This window comes from Leptonychotes weddellii, chromosome 13 (genome assembly GCF_054177405.1).
Source record: "Leptonychotes weddellii isolate Sample4059 chromosome 13, ASM5417740v2, whole genome shotgun sequence".
Taxonomy (NCBI): domain Eukaryota; kingdom Metazoa; phylum Chordata; class Mammalia; order Carnivora; family Phocidae; genus Leptonychotes; species Leptonychotes weddellii.
In genome coordinates, this window is record NC_138381.1 from 41,074,202 (window position 1) to 41,100,889 (window position 26,688).

Sequence of the window (26,688 nt, forward strand, 5' to 3'; positions counted from 1 at the left end):
TCACCAAGTGTCTTCATCAAGATAGATGTACTTCAAGAGGTTTGAGAAGTAAAAGGAATGACTGCTTTTTCTTGGTGGTTAGTGATCTCAGAAGCTCCTCGATATATTATGTGTATCAGGTCACGTGTATTATCTTTGCTAAGTTTCTGATTCTGGGTATTTGTGCAGCACTGCATACTGTGATGTATAAAGTAAGCTGGGATTTCACAGCAAGTTCAGAACCAGTGGGAAATAGAGAACGAATAAGAATGGTTAGATGAGCAGCTTATGTGTAGACCTGTATTTTGTAAGTAGTCCTTAAAAATGATCAATTTAAAAAGAACAGTTGTCATTTGTAAAGTTTTTAAAACCATCATTAGAAATAATAGCTTACATATTGTTTTCGGTTATATTCCAGGAACTAGGTTAAGTGCTTTTCATTAACTTTCTACTTTTTATGTGAATTACGGATTTTTCACAATAATGATGAAAGGTGGAGAAACTGAGGCACAGAGGGCTGAATCACACAGCAGGCGAGTGGCATCCTGAGGACTGAAGCCCGGCCCTCTAGTCCCAGAGCTCACGACTCTGTTCTGCCTCCGTATCCCACTGTTAAAGTGTTAGTGATATTTTTCTACGTAGAATTTATAAGGAGTACCTGTCAGTTCTTAAGATTATACTATAAAATGGTTTACTTCACTTAAAAACGGTATTGCTTCTATTACAGAATAAATGTCCACCTACATTATGCTTAACGCCTCTGTAGTCTCGGGGTCTGAATGACGTGTGGCTCCGTTGCTGTGCTCTGTTAATTGAGGCGTTCTACCCGGTCCAATGCCAGGTTCATTTTCTGTTTCCCCTTCTGCTCCTATTCTCTCTTCGAAAGTGGTTTCCAACACTTGACACGCTTATTGGAGAGCAGAGAAAGAAGTCTGTGTGAAGGAAGGTGGAAGATGGGGGCGCTATGGTGTCCCCACCTTTTACATTCTCTTCTTGGAATTCAGTATTCCGTTCTTCAGCAGATGTTTATTTAGTGCCTACTGAGTGCCGTGCTCTGTGCTGAGACTCGCATAGAGTGAGCAGAAGCCGGTTCTCATCCCGAGAGCCTGCAGTCTGGTGGACTCCCAGGGGGGATTCCGAGCACATTTCATTTGCAGAAAGCGCTTCTCCCTGCATGGGACTTGCTGGCCTTTGACTGGCGCGTCCTGGTCTGCCCCACCCCACCTGCCACCTTTCCCAGTCTGTCCCCCCGGAGCTGATCCAGAGTCAGCCAGCCCCACAGAACTGGGCGGCCACGTTCTTGACATTTTGCGAACCTTGGCAAACACTGCCAACCCCTGAGTTTCCTCGGCAAGCCCGGAGCTGCCTCCGTTCCTCACGGCTGGGGCGGGGGGGGGGGGGGGGGGTCCTGTGCAGTGTGACAGCATCAGGCTTCTGTATTGAGAAGTCTTACGCATTTATTTTATTTCCACAAAAGCCCTATCACCTCATTAGTGCTTCATGTTGCCTTGATTAAAATTTGTGCCTACCAAAGCCATGAGATTGTGGGTTTTGTTTATTTTTTCTGTGAGGGATGGGAGGGGTAGGTAACAAATCAGAAAGTGTTTGAGGGCCACTGCCCCAAAGGAGAAAATCACTGAGGTCATTAACTGGAAGATCAGAGCACTCAGTTATAGACTTGCTTTATCATCATTAGTACTGTTCATTCCTTTTCTACTGTGTGCAAATTTTTTTTAAAAAAAGTATTTCATTAAGTACTATGGGGAGTTGATAGGAAAAATAGTGCTTACCCCCAGTTTCATTCTGATTATATCTGTAGGCTTTCAGTTGATGCCCGTGATCCTCCACAGGATATATGGGTTAGAACCATTTATCCGTGAGCCCATATGTCAGTGAACTTTCTCCCCAGGTGAACGATCTACATGGTTCTCTAAAAATTAGGCTCCAGCCCCAAAGTCTTCACAAGGAAGCAATACATAGAGGGATGCTTCAGATGTGTTACAGAGAAGAGCATAGCAAACTGCAAGACCTGGTGAACCCTTTAAACTCTCTTCCCAAACCTCCCTCACAGCTACCTACGTAGAGGGATCTAGTATCTAGTAAGATCCTAGTTGGAATAAACGAGGATAAACAAGACGGACAGGCATCAGAAACTGACCTCCTGAGTAGACAAGTAGACGTGTGGTTGGGAAATGAGGGAAAACCAGTCCCGTCCGGTCCAGTCCAATCCCCCCAGCACACAGGCTCTTCTTCTTGCTCCTTCTTCTCGTCTCTCCTGCACTTCTTTTCCATCACTTTCTTTCCCATCTCCCTCTCGCATCCCTGTCCCTTTCTCACTCGCTGCCCCCTTTTCTGTTCCTTTATATTCTCTTGTATCTCCTCGGCCTGTCTTCTGTCCCTGTCCTGCTTCTCTACCACTGACCGCTTTTCTTTCTAGACTGAACTGCATTTACCCACCTCACTCTGCCACCTCCGTGGTTGTCTGGGCATTCCATACTGTGTCTTGCGGTTAAATAAGCGTGTAATAAAATTAAGCTGGGTCTCTTAAGAATACCAAAGGCATTCTGCAGCATGGTTCCCTTCCCGCTGGTGGAAATGCTCAGTGCAGTGCCCATCTGCTGCCACAGGCAAAGGAAAGGCCTGTTTTCAGAGTCTGATCCAAGTCCTACCGGGTCAGACACTACCAGATTGCCCCAGACGGAGACGGCACATTTGGGACGAGAGAATGCAGGCTTAGCTCCCAGAATATTTCGCTTCTAAATTTTAAATCAGCTACTTTTTTTTTTTTTTAAACCTTGAGCAATTCATCTAAATATTCCTGCCTCAGTTTTCCTTCTTTGCAGAAGACAGTATTGGCCTTACCCTCCTCCCTCTCTGGACCTTTTGGAAGGCTGTGAGTTATGATTGTTCATAAGGCCTTTGGAGTTCTACCATCTAGTAGGTAACTGCTGCGTATATATATAGGGCACTATGTAAATTCCAGGTATGATTTTTTTTTTTCTAATGTGTTTCCATTTTTGTACCAAACTTTTCTTGCCAGTCAGGTTGATATTTAAAAAGTTGGTTTGTTGTTTTGTTTTTTGTTTTTTGTTTTTTGTTTTTTTACTCTTGTTGGTATTTATTTTAAGATACTTCTCCAAGAACACAGATGTCTCCGTTACAGTGTGAAAATTGTAAAGAATAGCTCATTGCGGTAAAGTAGCAAGGAGGATGACTGTTTGGCGGCTGTCTTTGCTGCTCATTCGCCTTCTTGCTAATCTGTGTTTTCCAATGCTATCTTCTCTCCCATCTGCTCCTAAGCAGGAGGTTTCATCAGCCGACGTCCCCTCAAAAATACCCTGAGACGCGAGGGCGCTGTGCTCATGTCAGGCCTGGTGGTTTGGCTTGGGCGCTGTCGGGCCTCTTGGACCCCCAGTTGGCTGCTGGCAGACCCAGCATCAGCCACCTCCCGAGGAGCGGAGCCAGGGTGCCCCGCTGAGTCACCCCAGTTCCCACTAGCAGCTCAGACAGAATCATGAAACTCAGCACCCGGGTGACCCAGACATCCCCCAGAGAATCCGTGTACATCTTCTCAGGATAAAAATCCCCCCCGGCACCAGATCTCACCCAGGAGAAGCATTTTCGGCAAACCGCTAGACCCCCGGCGTGCCTGTCAGCGCCGCACACCACCTGTTGGTTCTGGTGTGTAAACATCGAGGCTGCTTCCCTCCATCGCCCCCATTTTTTTTTTTTTTTAATCCAATGTCTTTTTGAAAAGTTGACACTGATACTTCCCATAAGAGTGTTACTTTATTAAAAAGCATCCATTTCATATGACTTAACACAATTTTTTTCTATTCCATTAAGGGGCTCTCAAGCTGCTTTCAGACAGCTCTCATATTTTAGAACAATGCAAGATATAAATAGATAAACAGTACTCCCATTAAATGGTGCCAAGTAAAGAATCTCTGAAGTAGGCATTCTGTTCATTAAGCACCCTATTTTACTGACTGTTTCCTCCTGTTGGTAAAGGCAAATAAAAAACTAATGATTAAAATTGAATCTTCCAGGGGCACCTGGGTGGCTCAGTCGAGTGTCTGGCTTCGGCTCAGGTCATGATCTCAGGGTCCTGGGATCGAGCCCCGTGATGGGCTCCCTGCTCAGTGGGGAGTCTGCTTCTCCTTCTACCCCTCCCTCCACCCCACCCCTGATCGAGTTCTCGCTCGCTCTCTCAAATAAATAAATAAATAAAATCTTTAAAAAAAAAATAATGAAATAAAATTTAATCTTCCTAATCAGCTAGAGAAAATGCTGTGACTGTGAAGGAACGTCTCTGTGCTGGCTTCTTTCTTTTTTTCTTTTGCATTCATGCTTTTGGAATGCCTTTCATTTCACGGCCGGTTCTTGATTTCAAAAAAGATTGGGATTCCAATTCTGACCTCCTAAAATGCTAGTAGCTTCCTTAAGATATTTGAATCTCTGTAGCTGATATATTTTTCTAAATTACAGAATAGTAAAAACTCAGGACTGAAAAAAGCATTATAGACCATCTGGTCCAACGGCGTATATTCTCAGTGGGAAGACTGAAGTGACATGATGCGGCTTGCCAACGCCCCGGAACTCGGCAGTGACGGGCTCGGGCTGCAGCTTGAGCCGCTCCTTTGTCCCCTCCTCTGAAGAACACTGGGTTTAGAAACCGCAGTCCGTGACAGTACTGTGAGACGTACTGCAGGAGTTCCCTCTTTTAAAAAATAATTGGGTCAGGGCACCTGGGTGGCTCAGATGGTTAAGCGTCTGCCTTCGGCTCAGGTCATGATCCTGGAGTCCCGGGATCGAGTCCCGCATCGGGCTCCCTGCTCCTTGGGAGCCTGCTTCTCCCTCTGCCTCTCTCTCTCTCTGTCTCTCATGAATAAATAAATAAAATCTTAAAAAAATAAAAAAATAAAAAAAAATAATTGGGTCAGAAAATTGTCATGTGGCACAGCTAAGCATAACGTATGTGTTATTAACAATAATGTCCTCTGGGTTTGAACAGCCAAGAGAAGTGCATGCCTTGCTGTCCCAAAGTATTGCTTGCCCTTAAAAGGATTTGCTTAAGACTGTCAATAAGTAGTTCTCAGAGCATTTGTTACTTTTATTATTTTTTAAAGATTTTATTTATTTATTTATTTGAAAGAGCAAGGGATGCCTGGGTGGCTCAGTGGGTTAAGCATCTGCCTTCGGCTCAGGTCATGATCCCAGGGTCCTGGGATCGAGCCCCGCATCAGGCTCCCTGCTCGGCGGGAGCCCTGCTTCTCCCTCTCCCTCTGTGCTTGCACACTCTCTTTCTCTCTCTCTCATATAAATAAATAAAATCTTAAAAAAAAAAATAAGTATTGAAAGATAGAGCAAGAGAGAGAAAGAGAGCGAGGGAGTACAAGCAGGGGGAGCGGCAGGCAGAGGGAGAGGGAGAAGCAGGGATCCTGATGCGGAGCTCCATCCCAGGACCCCAAGATCATGACCTGAGCAGAAGGCAGATGTTCAACTGACTGAGCCACCCAGGTGCCCCTATTTTTTAAAGATTTATCCATTTATTTGAGAGAGAGAGAGCAAATGAGGGGAGGGGCAAAGGGAGAGAATCTCAAGTAGACTCCCCACTGAGCACAGAGCCCTACGCGGGGCTCAGTCTCAAGACACATGAGATCATGACCTGAGCCAAAACCCAGAGTTGGACGTTTACCTGACTGAGCCACCTAGGCGCCCACCCCCACCCAGTTTTCAGAGCATTTAAAGCATGATTTGATTTAAAATCTTTTTATTCACATGCAGATCTCTTGTCTTCGGGAACTCCCTGTGCATATGGCTAATTCCCAAAGAAGAATGTCAGTTCCCTGAAAAATTCAATTCCACCTTGCCCAAGCCGTGCTCCAAATAGAATAGCCAGTCAACATTTTCTATATGAATGAACAAATGAGCAAATGAACTTTTTGAAACATCTGTTAGTAAGTTATAGTAGGCTAGTATATTTTGAAAGCTGTGTGTTTTAATTTATTTTTTCGTGCACAAAGGGTAAGCAAATAGCCATCTAAGAATCTTAAGAGGAGGTTCCCAGGGATGCAATTAAGGTTCGAAGGAACACATTTAGCTTTTGACACTACTAGACAAGGAATTTTTATGACCACATCCAAGAAGTCAGTAAGTCAAGTTTATTGTCTATTTAGACACAGATGTGTCCTGTGGTTAAGATCTAGGACTAGCAGTTAGAAGAGTAAATAAAATGTCAGTTCTCTGTGGTGGGCAAATACAGTGTCTGGGGGGCTGGGGGGAGGAGTCCACATGTTGGGCCAGCTGGCTTCTGCCTTCTGCATGACCACTGACCATCCTCCTAACCCTCCAGCCAGTTGTGTTCATTTCAAAACAGACCAAGTGGAAGAATGTGGATGGCGCAAGGTAAATCTGTCCCTTCTCTTGTGAAAGCCAGACTATGGATAGCCTAGTAACGGAGAGTGGTAACCTTATCCTGGTACACAGTGGCTAGTGTGTAAAATATCGCCGTAAATTCATTACTAGATAATTATAGGCTAAGCCACTTGACCCCACAGTCAACTTCCTTCTTTGTGAAATGGTGATAATCCTTAACATTGTGCAGACGTTTCTGATTTCAGACTAGAAGGCCTAATATGAGCATTAGATACAGTTTCATTGCCAACTGCTACTGATGTTTGCATTCTCCTTCCAAGAGAGCGCGTGCAGAACACCAACTTCTGGAAGCACGGGAGGTGTGCATGGACCACTTTTATCATCTTGCTTTTGCTGTGTTCTAGACCTGGGAATGGAGGGGACTGGGGGGAGGGTACAGATGACCAAATAGTTCCCAAGAGTGTGGAAACCATACGCTCCTGCCCCGTTCTTTCAGGATCCAACTAAATAGACTTCTGTGTCAGCTAAATGTGAGCTTACCATGACCTGAGGCCCATTTAATTTTCTGTTCCGCACATTTCCTCCCCAGCAAGAAAATAAAGGGAAAGGAAGCATTATCCCAAACTTCAGTTCCATTTCTATTTTTCTTCATTCAGTCGTTTTTCAAAAATGTCAAAAAAAATAAGAATCCTGATTATGAAGGTAAAATATAGCAGCATGCCAAGAGTATGTACTAATTGATTTACTTGAATAATACATTTTTTCCTTTTTAAAAATAGCATCTTTTAAAATGTCAAGAGTAATAAATGTTTAACCTCGCAAAGCACAAGAGAATAAAAACAAAAACAAAATTTGCCCGTAACATCATCAGCCAGTCCTAACCCCTACTAATATTTTGATGTGTTTAATTCTGGGGTTTTTTATTGCATATACACATATCTTTGAAAAATAGCCTTTCCCTGTAGAACTGCTCCAGATCCTGCTTTTCACTTTAATGCCTTTTTTTTTTTTTTTTAAGATTTTATTTATTTATTTGACAGAGAGAGACCCAGTGAGAGAAGGAACACAAGCAGGGGGAGCGGGAGAGGGAGAAGCAGGCTTCCCACGGAGCAGGGAGCCCGATCAGGGGCTCGATCCCAGGACCCTGGGACCATGACTGAGCTGAAGGCAGACGCTTAACGACTGAGCCACCTAGGCGCCCCTTTAATGCCATATTTTAATTAAAAAAAAAAAATTAGTAACATCCATAGTTGAGCTGTAGTGTGTCTTTTAAAATATTCTGTTTTAAGTACATTTAAAAATATCTAAAAGATCTAATTTTAAAAGTAATCCAACTATTTTTGCACAACAGAATTCTATCAAAATGGTCACTTTTTTCAAGTTCACTTTCCTTTGCGGGGAAAAGAAGGGGGGTACATTTTGGCAAGTAGTTGTTCTTTTCATGGCCCCAGTTCGGTAATCTAATAAGGGAGCTTCTCAGATACATATTTCATTTGAAAAAGAAAGAAACAAAAAGGCAGGTTGAGGGCATGCACTGTGTGTCTGGCAGAGATCATGCCTTGAAATAGATAAACATTAGTAGCCCCTCCTCTTGGCCCCAGCAAGGAGAGTAACATTTTGCTATTTCAGATTAGGAAGCAATTGCAGATTAATTTAACACAGTTGCTAGTCATTTTGAAACAACTTGGAAGCCTCCTATTTTTACTTTCTGGGTTTTTTTTTTAATCTGTGAATTTTTTTTTTTTAATCTGAAAAGGAAAATCCGTATAATTCAAGCACCATTTCATTTTTATGAACATACTGTAATGATTTCATTCTCTACTTCCTTTCATACACCTGTCCAAAGCACGTAACTAGCATCTTGTTGTGTTCTTTCCTGTTTTCCTTTTTACTTACCTGTACCCTACCAGGTAATCCTTCTATCAGTGCAAAATGCAGTCTTTTTCACCCACGGGTCTTACCTCCTCAACTCTTTTAAAGTTCTCTGTAGTTCTCAGTAGGTCCATAGACATCTCCTCTATACATCTGGTTTACTGATCTTTAGGTTTCATTTTTCATGTGCCAAAGAAAATAAACTTCCTTCATCCTTCTCTATGCCAAAGCACGGTATTGTATGCCTTCACAAACATGTCTCACCCGCTGCAGGCTTTATCTCTCTGTAGGATGGCAAGATTCAATCCTGTCTTAGAGATGAGGAAACTGGAGTCTGATAGATTTGGAAACTTCACAAAAAGGCTGAGCTCAAAGCAGGTCCAGATTCTCAAACCAGGGCTCTTTCTCCTGTACCTGTAGGGTGTCCTATGTAGGTAACTTTTCCAGCTATATAAAGTTTTGAAAGTTGTTTTACTTTAAGAACATGTTTTCCTTTACTAATTTTGGGCAGAAATCTTTCTTCAGTATATTATATACTTTCCAGTCTAAGGTAGTGTGGCGTTTGATTTGGGGATGCTGTAATTTTGGATGATTTTTATAAGTAGATGTTGTCCTATGGGCTAGAAAACCAGTGACCACACCTGTTTTTTGGGGTTTTTTTTTAAAGATTTTATTTATTTATTTGATACAGAGAGACAGCAAGAGAGGGAACACAAGCAGGGGGAGTGGGAGAGGGAGAAGCAGGCTTCCCGCTGAGCAGGGAGCCCGATGCGGGGCTCGATCCCAGGACCTTGAGATCATGACCTGAGCCAAAGGCCAGATGCTTAACCGACCAAGCCACCCAGGCGCCCGACCACACCTGTTTTAAATGCATGGGTTAAGGGGCGCCTGGGTGGCTCGGTCGGTTAAGCATATGCCTTTGGCTCAGGTCATGATCTCAGGGTCCTGGAATCGAGCCCCGCATCGGGCTCCCTGCTCAGTGGGGAGTCTGCTTCGCCCTCTCCCACTGCCTCTGCCCACAACTCATGCTCTCTCTCATGCTCTCTCTCTCTCTCAAATAAAATCTTTAAAAAAAAATTTTTTTTAAATGCATGGATTAAGAGTTAAGTGGGTTCTATGAGTTTGAAGGGGGCTCCTGTAATAAAGTGAATGGAAGATTTGATGTCAGATTTGGATGCTCAGAAGGCTTTGGGGCCTAATTCTCAGGTGTCCTCAGAGACCGGCAGAAACTGTCCTCTAAATAAGCTATATATGCAATACTCATTGATTTTAAGGCACTGCTGGGGCTTTTTTATTTTATTTATTTATTTAAACTCATGTGAAATTGTAAGATTTTTTTTCTCTCTCTCTCTTCAGGGTCATTCTGCTATTTAGTTCAAGTCAGTAGAGACCACAGAGCTTGACACATGGTAGGAGCCCCAATTAAGTATTACTTGAATGAATGAAGAAGCAATGAGATCTCTCGTAAAATATGTTGAAATTATGGTTGGGAGTCTTGTTATACAGTTAAGTAACTGTGGTCAGTAAAGTGATGTTTTTCTACAGGAACCGTTATTGTGAGTCCAATGGGAATGTGTCAGGTCTAAAATGACACTCCCAAGGCAACCACAGATTTCCATCCTAGCAACTGGCAGGGTCCATGCCTAAGATACTGTGATCACAGCTCGCATACCCTAAGTGGTTGGTTGGCTAACTATCAGAAAATAGAATTAATGGGAACACTGCAGTCTCTGGGAATTCCATATAGTATAGATGTTCCTTGAGTCTGTGTGTGTGTTATAAATACATATATTTTATTTTTATTTATTTATTTTTTAAAGATTTTATTTATTTGACAGAGAGACACAGCAAGAGAGGGAACACAAGCAGGGGGAGTGGGAGAGGGAGAAGCAGGCTTCCCACAGAGCAGGGAGCCAGATGCGGGGCTCAATCCCAGGACCCTGGGATCATGACCTGAGCGGAAGGCAGACACTTAATGACTGAGCCACCCAGGCGCCCCTATAAATACATACATTTTAAACCGAGGTTGAAATTTGTGGAAAAGCTATGATTTGTATTAAATTGTTCTATTAAATGTTATGAATTACAATATCAAATAATATAGATAAGTATTTTACTATTGACATGCTTTTCTGGAAATATCCCCCAGAAACCTGTTTCTTTCCCCAGTGAAAGAGGTAATGTAGTTCAACTTGATAGTGAAACGTGACATAAGACAGGGGCATACCTTTTTAACAAATAAAGCCATTCAAACTTTCAGTTTAAACTTTAGCTCATTTGTTCTAGGCAGTGCCCCTGGGGCTCCTGTTTGAACAGCACTCAGCTAGGTTAGATTTAGAAGGCAAAATTTTCATTAGCTTCTTTTGAAAGATGCCTGAAGTCAAAATCCCTTGAAGGACTCTCCTACGGAAAAATCATTGCTGCTCTGCTGGGTAGGTGAGGTGGATGATTAAGCTAAGGACTCCTCAGACTGAAAGCAGCCGAGAAATGGAAATTTTAAAGGTAAACTGATAAACAGGCCTGGAAAACCCATACAGGATAGAAATGGGGGAAAGAGGCATCTGAAATAACCTCTTTCATGTCAGAGTACTCTAGTCAGATTGATGCATCCTATGAGAGGAAATAATAAACATCTTTTTAGCTTTTAAAAAAGGCAGCATTTCACAGAAATTTAGATGAGTATTTGAACAGTAAGGTGTTTTGATTGAAGTTTTTTCCAGGATTATTTTTGGTTTATTTTCTTTCTGAGTAGAACTTAGAGTAAAGTGAATAAATCTTTTTTCTTTTCTTTTTTTTTTTTTTTAAGATTCTATTTATTTATTTGAGAGAGAGAGAATGAGAGAGAAGGGGGGAGGGTCAGAGGGAGAAACAGACTCCCTGCCTAGCAGGGAGCCCGATGCGGGACTCGATCCAGGGACTCCAGGATCATGACCTGAGCTGAAGGCAGTCGCTCAACCATCTGAGCCACTCAGGTGCCCAAAGTGAATAAATCTTAAGTGTCCACATGTGTACAACTGTGGGACCACCCAGAGCAACATTTAGAACTTGTCTAGCAGTCCAGAAGGCTCGTTCTTACTCCTGCCAGTCAGTATCCCCCCGCCCCCCAACAGGTGACCAGTGTCCTGAGCTCTCTCTTCCCAGATTTATTTTGTGGTCTGTATCTTCATGTGAGTGGAATCATACGGAACATGCTCTTGTGTCTGGTGCCTTTTCTCTGTGCTCTTTCTGTGAGAGCCATAAATGTTGCATTTTCCTCACTGCATGGTATTAATTTCATTTATTTTCATAAAATCAGTCAAAAGGGAGAAATGGTGCTGTGAGGTCATAAGCTGTTTGTATTCACTTGTGAAGTAACTGTGCTGCTCCATTTAAATACGGCCAGGGGTGCCTCGTTGGCTCAGTCAGTAGGGGCATGTGACTGCATCTCGGGGTTGTAGGTTTGAGCCCCACGTTGGGTGTAGAGATTCCTTAAAAATAAAATCTTTATTTTTTTAAAGATTTATTTATTTATTTATTTGACAGAGAGAGGGAACACGAGCAGGGGGAGTGGGAGAGGGAGAAGCAGGCTTCCCGCAGAGCAGGGAGCTCGATGTGGGGCTCGATCCCGGGACCCCAGGATCATTAGCTGAGCCAAAGATAGCTGCTTAACAACTCAGCCCCCCAGGTGCCCCGAAAAAAATAAACTCTTCAAAAAAATATAAAATAAGTAAATAAAATAAACATAGTTGATAAGTTCAAGTCTGTCATGATTTGGGCTTCCATATATTAGGAACACTTCAAGCGGGGTTTACCGTGCTGTCCGATGGGACAGCCACTAGCCACGCGTCGCTATGTACGTTACAATTTAAATTAATTAAATTTAAATTTAAATTTCTGTTCTTCAGTTCCACTAGCCACACCTCAAATGCTCAAATAGTCACATGTTGCTAGCGTCCACCTTCCTGAAGGGAGCAGATCTCGAATGTTCCCATTGTTGTAGGCAGCCCTGTTTAGAAAGGTGGCTGTTAGCCGTCTTCCTCTCCCCTTTCCCCCTCTGCAGACACAAGGATGTTGTGGTGAGTTTTATTTTTCCCACTTCAGTTAACAATTAATTCTGCGGTTCTCAGACCATCATCATCTTACAGGCTTCCTACATTGTCCCTCCAGACCGTGGGGGGAAAAAATAAGTTGGAGAATGCTCACAACATGCTGCACTTTGAATTTCTAGAAAGTACCATGTGCTCTCCAACTTTGGGGACTTGGCAGTATTGTTTGAAACCCTCCTTCCAGCATCCCACTGTGTGGTGATTTCTCATCTGTCAGATCTCAGCTTGGACTGGCTCCAGGAGACCTTCCCCATCCGTCCTCTCAGCCCCCAAGCCTGGGGTACGTGTCCCCTCAATTAGCTTTCATAGTGACCTGCCCCCCCCCCCCCACGCACCTGATAGCAGCTGCTTGTTTCTTGGGTTCCGTCTCCCACTGAACAATAAGCCCGGTAAGGGCAGGCACCGCCCTGTCACGTTCGCAGTTGGGTATCTGGTGCAGTGCCTGGCTCTTGGGAGAGGGTAGTGAATACTGTGGAAGGAGAGAGCAATGGGCTGCACAAGGAAGGGCCAGGAACCAAGTAGCTTCATGTCAGGGTTCCTGTCTCCCAGGTAGAGGGGTCTGTTCCACAGGGGAGTTTCTCAGAGACAGCTTTCAGTCTGGGCATCTTACAGAATACACATCGGTACCCTGAGCTGTTCCTTCAGGAGTGAGGAGGGCACAACCGAGACATTTGCACCCTTCCTGGTTCAAGGGTTTGGTTTGCCTTTCGTCGGCAGTCATACTAAAAAGCCAAACTGAGAGGATGCTGGGGGAGCCATCGAAGGGAAAGGCCGATGGGGAAGTGGAGCTGCACATGGTCATAATACGGTAGAAAATTCTGCATCTGTCAGCGGGCAGCTGTTCTTGGCATCACAGGCCACGTGTCAGCACGCCGGATGACCTCATGGGGAGGCAGCCGTGGCAAGAAAGGAAGCGTATCCTGTCAGGATAGGTACCAGAAACCCCAACTCAGACTAGCTTTAAAAATAAGGAACGTTGTTTTCCCGAGTAACAGGACATCTAGAGATCGGCTCGGAGTTGGTTGACTCGGTGTGTTGACAGTGTCACCGAGAACCTCGGTCCTTTCCAGCTCAGCTTGGCCACCCTGGGCACTGGCTTCCTCCTGAGGCTGGTAGGAAGATGGCTGCTGTGGTTACTGGCACCCCATCTGGAACCTCAGTGTCGAGAGAAAGAAGAGAAAGCCATTGTCGAGGAAGGGGGTTGCCAGAGTGTGTTATGATGGAGCGTCTGGAGTAGACGCGGTAGATAACTGAGCATCCGTTATAAACACCAACACCTCCCAGCCCCAAATATCCTCCCCCCATCCCAGCCTCTGGTTCTTCAAAGTTCTTTCAGTCTGCCTTAGACTTCAAAGTGCCTTAGAAGTGATCTAACAAACAGGACACGCACAGCCCAGGGAAGGCTCCCAGAATGGAGAAAGAGAGCGAAGGGGAGGAAGTCCAGGCAGCTCACCGAAGACCAGTTCCTGTCCTTGACAGTCCTGCCAGAGTCTGGCCTGAGCCCACCCATCGGGGAAACTCCCTCCTGGCCCTTAAGGGTTAATTCCCCTCCCCTGCCGCCCTGCTGCTGAAGAAACAGTGGCTTAATTTTAAACTTTAGCAATAGCCACTCATTCATGATTTACAATGTAAATGGTATATATTCTGGGAAATCTGGAATCCTTCAACTGATCAGTTATGCTTTAATTTTTTTCTCCTTCTATATAGACCTCGCAGTATTGGGGCTGTGCTGAATGAGGTCACAGTCTAACTACAGTATTAACCCTGCAAGTCTGTTCATTTTCGCCTAAGCACCCTCAGGCGGGATCGAGAATGTGTCCAATTGAAAAACTATTACAGACCCTGCAGTGCTGTGATGGGATGAATTGTAACAGGGAGGGGGCCCGTAGTGTGTGTGGGGGGGTGTCTTTCACCAGGTAGGAAGTATCTTAAAAGTAGAGGCTATGGGATTGCATTTTTTAAGGGAAGAATGTTGTTCTTTGTCACTGGAATTTTAAAGTGCTAACTTTTAATATTTTCATACCTTAACTGTTTTATATTTTCTACCAACCGTGTCTTTTTTAGTTTTCTTCCCCCATCCAATACCTCTTCAATATCGCTTCTCTGTGTGCTACAAACATCCGCTTATGTTTTTTTTAATACCCATTTTGCATTATTAAAAATACCTAGGAACGTGTAAAGAATAATACAGTAAACACCCATGAACCAACCACTCAATTTAAGAAATAAAACATGAACTCTTTTCCTACGACTGTTTCTGGGCCCTGTTTAATTCAGCATGGAGCAAAGCACAACACAGACGGTCAGCGTTTTGTGTAAAGGCCCCATCCTACCCCATTCATGGTAGCTGCAGAGTTTCAGAAAGCATGTGCATTCACAGTCTTGCCTGGACATGTGGTTAATGCTAAGTAGTCTAACAGTTGTGCCCCAGGTAACTCCTAAAGCTGTTTCAGATCATAAAATCTCTGATGTTTTGCAAATTTATATTTTATCATGCTGGGTTTTATGCACAAAAACTAGATGACTTCCCCTTTATAATCTCCATCAAAGGCATTTTTTCAAAATCCCTTTATTATGCCTTATCACTGGCTTTGCCACACATTGTTTGCATGTTTGAAAACAATTTCTGGCTAAATGATAAATCTGCGAGTATGGTGGCATTAGTCTTGCAGAACTCAGACATAAATGCTATTTTAGCTTATTCCTCAATTGCAGGCTCTAAATATTTGACCCCTTCATTGAGTGCCAGAGACCTGACTTGACTTGTCTATGGTTTGGGCTCTTATTTAGAAGCAATCGACCGTGTTTGGATAGTGTTTGAAATATTTATATTGTCTCCATGGGAAGGATGTAATATTTTATTTCCTCAAGAGTACACTTCCTTCAGCATGCTCTCGTGGCCGCCCTGTGATGTCCTCCGTCTGCTCTTCTTTTTTTTTAAATTTTTTTTAAGATTTTATTTATTCATTTGAGACACAGAGATACAGAGAGAGAGAGAGAGAAAGCATGAGCAGGGAGAGAGGCAGAGGGAGAGGGAGAAGCAGGCTCCTTGCTGAGCCAGGAGCCCGATGCGGGGCTCGATCCCAGGACTCTGGGATCATGACCTGAACCGAAAGCAGACGCTTAACCATCTGAGCCACCCGGGAGCCCCCTCCGTCTGCTCTTCTGCTCATACCTCTGCCCGTAGGACTCTCCATCGGCACCCGCCCCATTGCTGCCCCAGGAGCTTGATCTCTGCGAGAAGTCTGGCGTAGACAAGAGCAGCTTGCTTGTGGCTTGCACACACATACTTACCACTGAAGGGTACAGTCTTTCCAAAGTGTCCCCAGATCCACAGTCTTTTTTTTTTTTTTTAAAGATTTTATTTATTCATTTGTGAGAGAGAGAATGAGAGAGAGCAAGCACATGAGAGGGGGGAGGGTCGGAGGGAGAAGCAGACTCCCCGCCGAGCAGGGAGCCCGATGCGGAACTCGATCCCAGGACTCCAGGATCATGACCTGAGCCGAAGGCAGTCGCTTAACCAACTGAGCCACCCAGGCGCCCCCCCCAGATCCACAGTCTTACAGAGAGGGAGAGAGAGGTGGAGAACAAACGGGTAGAGTGTGTGTGGATTTTTTTTTTTTTTAATCTCTTGACTGATGAACTAGCTGTGCCTATTTACAAGGTTGCTTTGAGAATGTGTGCTGATGGCCAAGCTAGTCCTACCCTCTTTTTCCTGATTTGAAAAATAGAAATCAAGGAAAACATTTTGCAGAACACAAGTGCTGAAAGGTCTGTATTTATCCCAACTGCCTAGCAATGAGTTTCCAAAGAGAAGGATAAAGCATCCGTATTTTATTTAGACGTGGGTTGTTTCAAGCGTTGATTGTCTTTTTATTTGGAATGAGTGATAGCTCTCCACGTGCCATTTACCAGTTGTTAAATGCGAGAATTCATTAGTGAAATAAGCAGTCATAGAGCTCAGGATGATTGGAAATGAACATTAGTTCGGCTCCTTGATTCCGAGCATGGGAAGTTTTCCTTTTCTTTGTTACAGATTTTGTTTTCTCAATATTCGTTACAACGAGAGCGAGAGCCTGCTGATGTGGGGAGATTTTATTGCCGAATGAATACCAACGCTAGTCGCTGGCTTATTCTTTATGATGCATGTGTTTTCTTTCTCTCCACTGAAAAAATGAAAACGTGTCTAAACTTGCTTATCTCTCTGTAGGACAGTCGACCCAATATGTCAAGACCTCTGATCACTAGATCTCCTGCATCTCCACTGAACAACCAAGGCATTCCTACTCCAGCACAGCTCACAAAATCCAACGCACCCGTCCACATTGATGTGGGCGGCCACATGTACACCAGCAGCCTGGCCACCCTCACCAAATACCCCGAATCAAGGTAATCCGAAAAAAAAGGAAAAGTCACGCTCGGAAGTGCATGTGTTTGATGCCCTAACTGTTTTTCCTTTGACCAGCACACCAGCAGCGTGGGGCCGGGGTTAGAACATGAGCACCCGCCTACCGAGGCTGCTCTGGGATGTGGCTGTCAATCTCGGCCCAGTCAGGGCCTGACCCACAGCTTAGTGGGGTATGCATAGACCTGTCACACGGGATTGGAGTTTTACCCTGCCAAGATCTTCGCGTTTCTCAACGTAGTACAAACAGAAGGATGATTTCTACCTACCGTGGACTTTTCTTCTGTCCTCTTCTTCTAAAACACACATTCTTATCAGTTCTTAGAATTTTCTAGGAAATCATTTGGCCCACCAACTTGTGAACTAGAGAAAAAAAAAAGAGAGACTCTTATCAGTGAGTGGGGCACTATATTTAGAACAGTATGCAAAAGTCCAGGAAGCCAAGATAGTCTTGCTTTAAAAAAAAAAAAAAAAAAGCGCAGTGGGATTTCTGAGCACCCAAGGCAGATAAGTAAATATAGAAAGTGTCTGAAGAGAGGAGAGTGGTTTACAAATAGGCATTACACACTTGATGCTTATGAGACACCCCCTCCCGTATGCCCTCCCACCCACTTCTAGAGGAGTTCCAAGGAAACGATTTGCTTTTTTATTGTTGCCGTGACACCCCTCCTGGCTTTGCTTGGATTTGGGGGCTATGCCCAGATCCTCTAAGGGATCTGATCTCCACCTGCTCTGCTGGTGGGTAGAGGAGGAGGCAGGAGCTCATGTGAGCTAAAGTCAGGAAAAAGGGAGTTTCTCTGCTTGGTTTTGCTCATCTGAAATGGCAACACACCATTTGGGCTTCGGGAAGGCACCAACTGCTTTGATAAGAGCTTCTGACGGAGTGACAGATAGCAGGTAGCTTTACAGCCCGAGCAGATAGCACTGACATAAAAGTCACTGGCATCTTGATAACTGCATGAAGACCCGTTTTTTTGGTTGTGTTTTTTTATTCTCGCTCTACTGCCTGAGATTTTATGAAGGAAGGGGAAGGTTGAGAAGAAGAAAGAGGAAATATTTTCCTTATTTTTCAGATTCAATTCCTGCAATCAAAGTGAAATAATTTTTTAAAACACAAATGACTGTTAATTCAATTAGCAAAAAACCATGTCTTTTTAAATGAAATGATGCTATCAGTTATTCGTTTTATTGAGTCCCTGCTTTCCCTGAGCGCATTGTAATAGGTGCTCCAAAGTCATGCTACGTGATGGCTGTATTTCCCAAGAATATCATGATAAAGCAATGTTCCTTTAAAAAGATACTTACTTCCATTCCTTCTAAGCTAATACCAACATCAACAAAAGAAAATCGCTGTGCCTCTTCAGATGAGCACTGAATTCTAGGCGGCAAGCCACAAAACTTACAGGAGTCAAAAAGCAAATCCTTAGCTGTAGCAAAATTCACCGATCTGATGGCCTTTTGCTTCAGTCGGATTTTTAAACTCTGATCCAGGAGGGAAGTTAATAATTACCCCATGTGCATATGACAGAAGTAGTAGGTTTTCTTGGAGTGCTCATTGCAGCTGGGTGGGTCTTCTTACGGACTAAAGCCCCGTGGGGGTTTTGGCTTCTGGGAAGCTCCCCTGTCTCACTTAGGCTGTGCAATGGTAGGAGGTAGAAATTCGTTGGAGACTCTGTTTATTCAGTTCCTCTCTCAAATAGTTTGCCACTTTTAAAGACCTCGACCAGTATCTCGTTTGGAGAGTCTTCCTCTGGCCACCTGTGCACGGGTATTTCTAAGAGTCTGCTTTGGGTTCCTCATTATCCACACCCTGAGGCATGCATCGCATTCCGTGATCTCAATACTCGGGTTTTCGGCACTGTCTCATATGGCAGCCACTGGCCGCGTGCAACCATTGAGCACTTGAAATGTGGCTGGTCCAAATCAAAATGTCCTAGATTGTAAAGAATTATGACCCGCCCCCCCAAAAAGTAAAATATCTCAATAGTTTTTTATTATTGATTTCATGTTGGAGTGAGAATATACTGACTTAAATAAAATGGGTCATGAAAATTAATTTTACCTGTTTCCTTTTACTCTTTTAATGTGGCTCCCAGAAAACCCCAAATTACATGCATCTTGCTTTTTATTTCTATTGGACTGTACTGAACTATACACAAGATTTTTTGAAAATCTCATCAAACCTACTTCTCCCCCAGCCTGATACTTCCAGGCATCATAAGTTGAATTTCTCTTTCAACCAGCCTGATTAACTATACACAAGATTTTTTAAAAATCTCATCAAACCTACTTCTCCCCCAACCTGATACTTCCGTGCATCATAAGTTGAATTTCTCTTTCAACCAACTTAATTAGGAAAGATGAAATTGCTCATCTTCCTTTCCCGATCTTTCCCTACACTTCCTTGTCACCATTGGGCCACAGCATCATGGGAACAACATCAGAAATAATTTATGGTTCATTAGTCCCACGTTTGAATGCTGACTCTGCCATTTAGTAGTTGTTTGGCCAAGGACAGGTCCAATTTCTAAGCGCCTGTCTTCTCTCTTGTAAAATAGACATAGATATGTCTTCTTGCAAGGTTATTGAGAGGATTAAATGTAATTACAAAAAGCACTCCATGGCCCTGTGCCCAACACATACTATTGCCTTTATGCTTAATCTTCTGCCAAACCCAGCAATTGTTTCTTTTCAGACTGCCTTCCAAATACCAGATATATCCCATTCCTTCATTTCCTAGACCATGGAAACAGGCTCACTTTTGGATTCTTGCCTGAATTACTGTAGGCTCCAGGGACTCCTAGCCGGCACCTTCTGGTTCTTGATCTTGATGCCCCTACCTGTCCCAGAGCTGCTGAGCTATTCCAAGATCATCTTTATTGTCAGGGAGATATTTTTAAGCCTGTGTTAGACTCTGAAACAAGCCTTACAAACTGACTTGACGACGGTGGTTTAGATGTTGAACTGACCACTCAGCTCCCTCTTGGATTGTGTGTGTGTGTGTTTTAACTCACCCGATGTTCATTTCAAGGCAACAATCAGTTTAATGGGACCCATATATAAATGTTCATAGTCACAGATACAGGGAGGAAAGAGTTTCATGCTTTTCTTATACCTGTCGGTTCCTCCTTCCAACTTCTGAGAAAATCTCTTTGGGGATAAATCCTAGGAGATTAGGTTGCCCCTGACCATGGAATTACAAATAGCTCCCACTCCAGTTCTCTAGTAATGGGTACTTGGAACCCTTCCCACCCTGTGGGACCATTCTCAGCACACACTGGTTCTTCTCTCACTTGCCTTTCCCTTGGTGTAGCCCAGAGGGGAGGAGGGCTTTTTCCTTGGTTTTGTTTTCTAGGATTTCAAGGGGAGACTTGTAGTGTAAGAGTCCTGATTTGTTTGTAGTAAGGGATCGTAAAAGAAGTCATTGTCTTTCTACAATTTCAAAGGTCCTACAAAGAGCCTTTATTCCATTTTGAAATATTTTAGGTGACTTTTTATTCTGTCTCTGTTTATCACCTTCTTGGCTAAAGACTACCCTTAGAACCCCAGAAAGTGGTACAAGGGACCACACAGCTAAACATTAGAAGCACCTGGGAAGCATTAAAAAGCCATGCACAGTCCTGCCCCAGACCAATAAAGTAGGAATCTCTGCAGTTTGCCCAAGAGATCCTGATTTTCACCATCTGGTTTTGAATGACACCAAGATGTATGGTCCCTCCAAGTGAATATAGGCTTCTTCCTCAATGAATGTTTCATGCTATATCGTAATGGCCATCCCACCAAAAGAAAATACCTCTTGATCTTTATTTCTTTGATTACCAAGGTTACCTGGTTCCACTGTGTGTGGGTATCCCCTGTGCTTTCTTTGGGTGGGGGAAGCTTGTAAGCCCTGAGTAGGGATTCAAGAAGCAAGCTGACTTGTACATTTTAAACAAGGTTCATCACTCACATTGTTACTCACATCCATTGTCAGGTGGTTTCTAGCTGAAGGGACTGACGGTTTCAGATTAACTGCAGTAGTGCATACGTCAGTGATGTGCTCTGTCTTACTGATGTTTTGTGTAAGATGCAAAACAGCTCTTCGGAGATGGTTTATGAGACCGAGGCTGATCCACACCACCTCAGGGATCAAGGAGATGGATCCCTTGCAGAGGAGCTGACAAGTCCCCGATTCTGGTTGCTATTCTGAATTGTAATCACCCAGTTCAGATCTGTAATAACTTGATACATCAAGTAAGTAAAATGAAACAAAACCAAAGTCAAAAAAAGTATATCACCATCATGAAAAGATTTTTAATGGATTTACAAAGAAGATAGAGCATATTTTACTTGATGGTTTGCTAGCTTGATTGATAAGTTGTAAGTCTCCAGATGTGGGAGGTGGGCCACATCTGTACTCGTGCCCCGGGCCCTGCACGTTTTAACAACAGACTTGATTATATCTGATTTAAAAATCTAAGGCACCCATTATTAACATCATTGATAACAACAAAATCTAGGTATCTAAGTCATTTGTCATTAAGTAATTAAGATTAGGACCAAATGACACGGCCTCTTTAAAATCTCCCGCTGTTGCCACTGAAATATCTTTATAGCCACACATGCGTGTGTGATTTGAAAGCAGCATTCTGTGCAGGATGTCTGGGAGGCTCAGTCGGTTAAGTGTCCAACTCGATTTCAGCTCAGGTTTTGATCTCAGTGTCATGAGTTCAAGCCCAAATTGGGCCCCATGCTGGGCGCAGAGCCTTCTTAAAACGAAACAGAACAAAACAAAAACATTCTGTGCTTTAAAAGAAGACACGAGTCTGAGTCCAGGTTAGGTCCATTTCATCCTTTACTATCGCCTCGAACAAAACCAGTATTAATAGCGGCTATATTGATGGTTACTCCGATGTGGGCTTTTGAAAACCGGAAAGTGGGCTGTTACTACTAATGAGTGAAACCTCTGGGGTGGTAATAAGGCAGGGGTCTTAACTAAAAGAGCCGGGCAGCCGGCGACCTAGAGGTGAAAGACAGGATTTCGTGTTACAGTCCCCTGAGCCATCCGATCTGACGACTTGACAGAGCTTTTGTGTATTTTAAACCCGGTACAGAAGTTAACTCCCACATAAGTAGATTATGCTAAATTGGTCTCTCCTAAATAGCAGCGGAGTTACTAAGCACACTGGCGTATGTAGGTAATTGCAAAACTCAAGAGACTGGGCTTTCCGCCTTGCAGTCAACACCCATGGCCACCCAAGGGGTGTGTGTATTTGGAGCTTTAGGACGGAGATGCCAAACGTGTGCCTTTGCCAGCAGAGAGCTGGCTCCTGGCGTGCTTCACTGTCGATGTGTGAGCCGGGAAGGCATGGTGCATGGGGAGCTGCCCTGGAAGGAAAGTTGGATGGGTGCACTCTTATGGGATTGGTGCACACACAGGACGACTGAATGCTCATGTTTGGAGTTCCGTGTAATTGTGCGAGGCCAGACTCGGAGGTGTTCTGGAATCCTGTGTTAGGGCTGGGGATTCTGTGCTGTGACTCTGTGACTTCACCATTCCAGTTTCCTAGGACAGGCCCTAGACACGGGTTCCGTCCTGGCATCGCGCAGGCCCGAATTTCAGGATCCCAACAGAAATGCCAGAAAAAATAAATGCATCCTTCTTGCCACACAGTTCACTAAGCTCTCCCGCAGAATTATGGCAGGACACTGAATAGGCGGCTTTTTATTATAACCTACTCTTTAGATCAGCATGATTTATAATGCAGCGTCTCTGGGGGTGCCTGGGTGGCGCGATCGGTTAAGTGTCTGATTCTTGGTTTCAGCTAAGGTTGTGAGCTTGTGAGATCGAGCCTCTGTTAGGCTTCACGCTCCATGTGGAGTCTGCTTAGGACTGTCCCTCTCCCGCTGTCCCTTCCCGCTGTGCGCTCTCTCTCTCTCTCTCTCAAATAAATAAATCTTATAATGCAGTGTCTATCTCAAGTTAAAAAAAAAATCACAGAACAGATTATTGGGGAAGTAGAAGTCATCCTGAGATGCAAACTCTCAGCACAGATGGAAGGAAGGAGCATATCCCTGCTGCTTTGAAAACGCCCATGGAAATGCATAAAATGAGGACAGTCTAACCTAATGGTGAACAGTTTTGATTGCTAAGATGGGTTGATCTGTTAAAAAAGAAAATTAGTTTATTGGGGGGGGTGGCGTTGAAAAGGAGGTAAAGCACCTGGCTAATGAGAAATGAAAGTTTCTCCAGGGTACTCGGGGCAATTTTCCTCTTCTGTCTCTTCTTGTCATCTTACAATATTGCTTTTCCAAAATTGCTCCTCAGTTATATAGGCAAAGAGCAAATGAAACCAGCTTCAAAAGACTTTTTTTTCCTAAATGATGAAACTGGATTTTCTCTTCCGTACTGAAAAGCCAGGAACTTACGCTACGCTACTGGTGGATTCAGGAAACTTCCCTTGGCACTTGGGAACAAAACAGACCTCGCTTTTATAGTAATCTAACTCATAAAGTTTTGTCTTAGAGCATACTTCGGAGAAAAATATAGCCGTGCTGTAGTCTGTCGTCTTCCCTGTGCTGTTCTTCCATCCACTGGGTGATTTCTTCTGTGCTCCCCAGGGGCCAGGGCGGATACTGGCCAGCAGAAGTCCTTGCTCCCCTGTGGTTTACATGGGGAAGCGGGGAGGGCAGACGATGAGTTAAGAGTCAGTAAATGGTATTTGAGTTAGGACCGAGTGAAGTAGTAAGAAGAATAACATACGGAATAAATACGCCCACTTTGGGATATAGTTTGCCCCCTGTATTAAGCTGAAAGCTCATTTTATTCCTACATATTTGCACATCTAAATTTTCAAGGCAAAATCTAGTGGACGTGTTAGTGCAGATTTAGAAGCAGACTTTTGTCACTTCGGTGTAACACATCACCCCGATCTTGGCTCAGTTGCCTCTTCTGTTATGCATCTCCTGCTACCTGATGTGTGGCACGTGCGTATGTTCACCCCTCGGCTCGGGGGGAAGGAGATGCAGAGTGAAGTCCACTCTCTGGGCCACGGATGTGGAAGAGCTCAAGGCTATGTCAGCTCAGATCACCTTGCTGGGGTACTGACCCTACAACTGTTCCTGATGCATTTTCTTTAATTTTGCACTCGGTCACGGAAGTGATCCTTGGTTTTGACCAAAATAGTTAAGAAAGAAAGAAAGAAACGTGGGCAGAAGCCCCTTGGTGGCCAGTAATGAAGCTGGTTCATCCCCTTGCCCGCTCCTGGCTTAGGCCAGGAAGAAGGTGAAGGCCACGTGCCGCCCCGTCCCTCTCGATGGCAGAGCCGTGAGGGGGGAGGAGCACTGGGTATCCAGCGTGAAGCGGCTCACGGCCGGACTGTGGGTCGTATTCTTGATATTTCTGAACTTCTCCCTTGCCAGGAACTCCATCTCATTTTCAATAGAAACGCCGTCCAGTCCCCGGAAACCTCTTTCTCACTCGGTCTCCATCGTGTATTCTTCATGCTATGCATTGTGCCTGCCACCGAGTGGACGTTCAAGAGCTGGCTGGATATATGAATGAGTTATCAGGTGAAATATTGTGCACAGAGGCCGGGTCCTCAAAACAGTGAAGGGCAAGTAACTGAGTAAAGGTGTTCAAAATAGTGAAGTTCCAAAGCCAGGCTGGGCTCATTATCTGTATTTCTCATCTAACGTGCACAGTGATCTTAGAGGCAGGGACTGTCATTTACCCCGTGCACAGATAAAAACACTGCAACTCTGAGAGGTCAAGCGACTGAGCAGGAGTCCCACTCCCACTCCGCTACAGGCCATCTGTGGTTTCTTCTTCTATAGCTGCACTTTTCTATAGCTGCACTTTTCAACCCTGGGGGCAGGTGAGAATCTGCAGGAGCTCAAACAAGCCAACCAACCTGGCCCTCCCTGCAAAGATCCCGGTTTCATTGGTCTGGAGCAAGGCATGGGATATTCTCATGTTTCCCATGGCCAGCCACGTAATCCTTCTGACCACCTTCCAGAACTATGTTCTAAAGGTGGTCGTGAGCCTAGAGGGCAGGTCATCCACGATAAGTTCAAGCCACTTGATTCTTAAGGTGGCCTTCACCCAGTTCTTCAGGTGCTAGGGTAACATGAGGACTTAATGGTAGGCCTCATCCCATCGGAGCGGCAAAGAAGTACCTGCTTTTTTCTTCAAGGCGGAGCCCAGAAAGGGATTTTCTAGTCTAGTTACCCGAAGGGAAAGAGTAAGAAGGGAATAAATCAACCCAGGCAACAACCCAGATACCAGTGAACCAGATGAACCAGATGAACGGAAGGGTGACACCTGTCTTCTGAATGTTTTCCTGCAACCGATACCTCCTCCCTAATCCCCGCACACCAGGGTCAAAAAAATGCAGATTCCTGGGCCCTGCCCACCATTCGCGTGACCAGTAGTATGTCAGGATCTGAAGGGAGTCTGCAGTTTTCATCAGCATCAGGCGATGCACCCCAGCTCAGCGTTTGGGCACCAGGTGTGTAGAGGAGGGTGTGGCAGAGAAACGTGCCAGTGTCCCGGGCAGGGTGGGCATGGCAGTGGTGTGTGGCAGGAGATAGGTCGTTAAAGCGAGACTTTTCTTATTGATTCTGGCTTGATTTGGGACATTTGGGACAATAATACTGACGGTACTCCTTTTGCTATGTCAAAAGGAATAGTGTCATTGAGCAATGCCAAGGTCATTTTTGCTCTGTTTTTCATTGTATTTTCATGTTTCCCCTCATGATACAAGAAAGTACTTTATAATAACAAAGTCTATGTTCTATTTACTTATTTGAAAAGCTAATTAGTAGGTAGTTCATAGAAGATTCTGGTAGTCTTTCACAAAGTTAATATGTGAAAATACACTTCACTTTACTGTGTCTTAAGGACAGTTTCATTATAAGGGCTTAGAATTGACAATGTTATTTCACACAACCCAGCTTGTGGATCTCATGTGACTTTGGCTCCTCAAACCGTTTAGTTTCTTTAAGACAAAACAAAGCGTAGTTTCTGTCAGCCACATAACCGATTCTGGTGGAGTGCTTCCTTTGAGACCTACTTTATGGCAAACGAGGACCAACACTGAAACATTTTAGGTGAATTTCCAAAAGAGGAACTGCATTTTGGTCATTGGGGGGAGTTCTGTGGGCAGGAGTATTACACCCCACAGTGTTACTCTTGTGTCTGCCATTTACTGGATAGCCTCTTCCCAGGCTGCCATGATCCACTTCGTAGAGATGTGAAATCTCCTTCTATCAGAAAGGAAGACATGTGAAGTGTCTGTGCTGTGTGTCTTCGTGGCTGCAATAAAACAATGCAAGTTATTCCCAGGCTGGGGGAGTCTTCTGTCTGAAGCCAATGCAGAGCATAAGCTTTTCCCCCCTTAAATTCCAAACAGAAGCATTTATTATTTAAAACCCAAACACATGATATTGTAATTGGCATTTGAATGTTGGGAATTTAAAAAATAATAGTAAACCAAAATAATAATAATAATAGTAAACCTCAGAAAGTCACACTGAAGGATCCCTGATGGGTCCACCGAGCACAGAAATGCCCTCTGCTGAAAGCTGAGGTATGTTCATAGAAAAAGCGAGTCCACTACATCTGCCAGTTTGTTCTATTATCATTATAGAAGTAACCCATTAAAATGCCATTTCTTTTCAGTAAAATGCAGGATTTAAAGCTTCAACTAGATCGGTTATCCATATTCTGCCTCTGAAAGAGGACTCTCAGGATTCCCTGAAGATAGAAAGTAGCAACAATTCGGGGCGCCTGGGTGGCTCAGTCAGCTAAGTGTCCAACTTCGGCTCAGGTCATGATCTCGGGGGTCCTGGGATCGAGCCCCATGTCGGGCTCCGTGCCCAGCACGGATTCTGCTTGTCTCTCTCCCTCGCCCCTCCCCCAGCTCATGCTCGCTCACTCTCGCTCTGTCTCTCTCAAATAAATAAAATCTTAAAAAAAAAAAAAAGTTG

At 44.2% G+C, this 26,688-nt stretch overlaps 1 protein-coding gene across 4 annotated transcripts in view; it reads left to right on the forward strand.

The window, feature by feature from the left end:
- The window catches only part of KCTD1 (potassium channel tetramerization domain containing 1), a 179,854-nt gene that overhangs the window by 118,535 nt on the left and 34,631 nt on the right, over window positions 1–26,688 (forward strand). For all 4 annotated transcript variants that reach the window (XM_081801465.1, XM_081801466.1, XM_081801464.1 and 1 more), the window contains exon 2: window positions 16,525–16,703. In XM_081801465.1, the coding sequence (XP_081657591.1) occupies window positions 16,525–16,703 (179 nt within the window). The remainder of the gene's footprint in view (window positions 1–16,524; window positions 16,704–26,688) is intronic.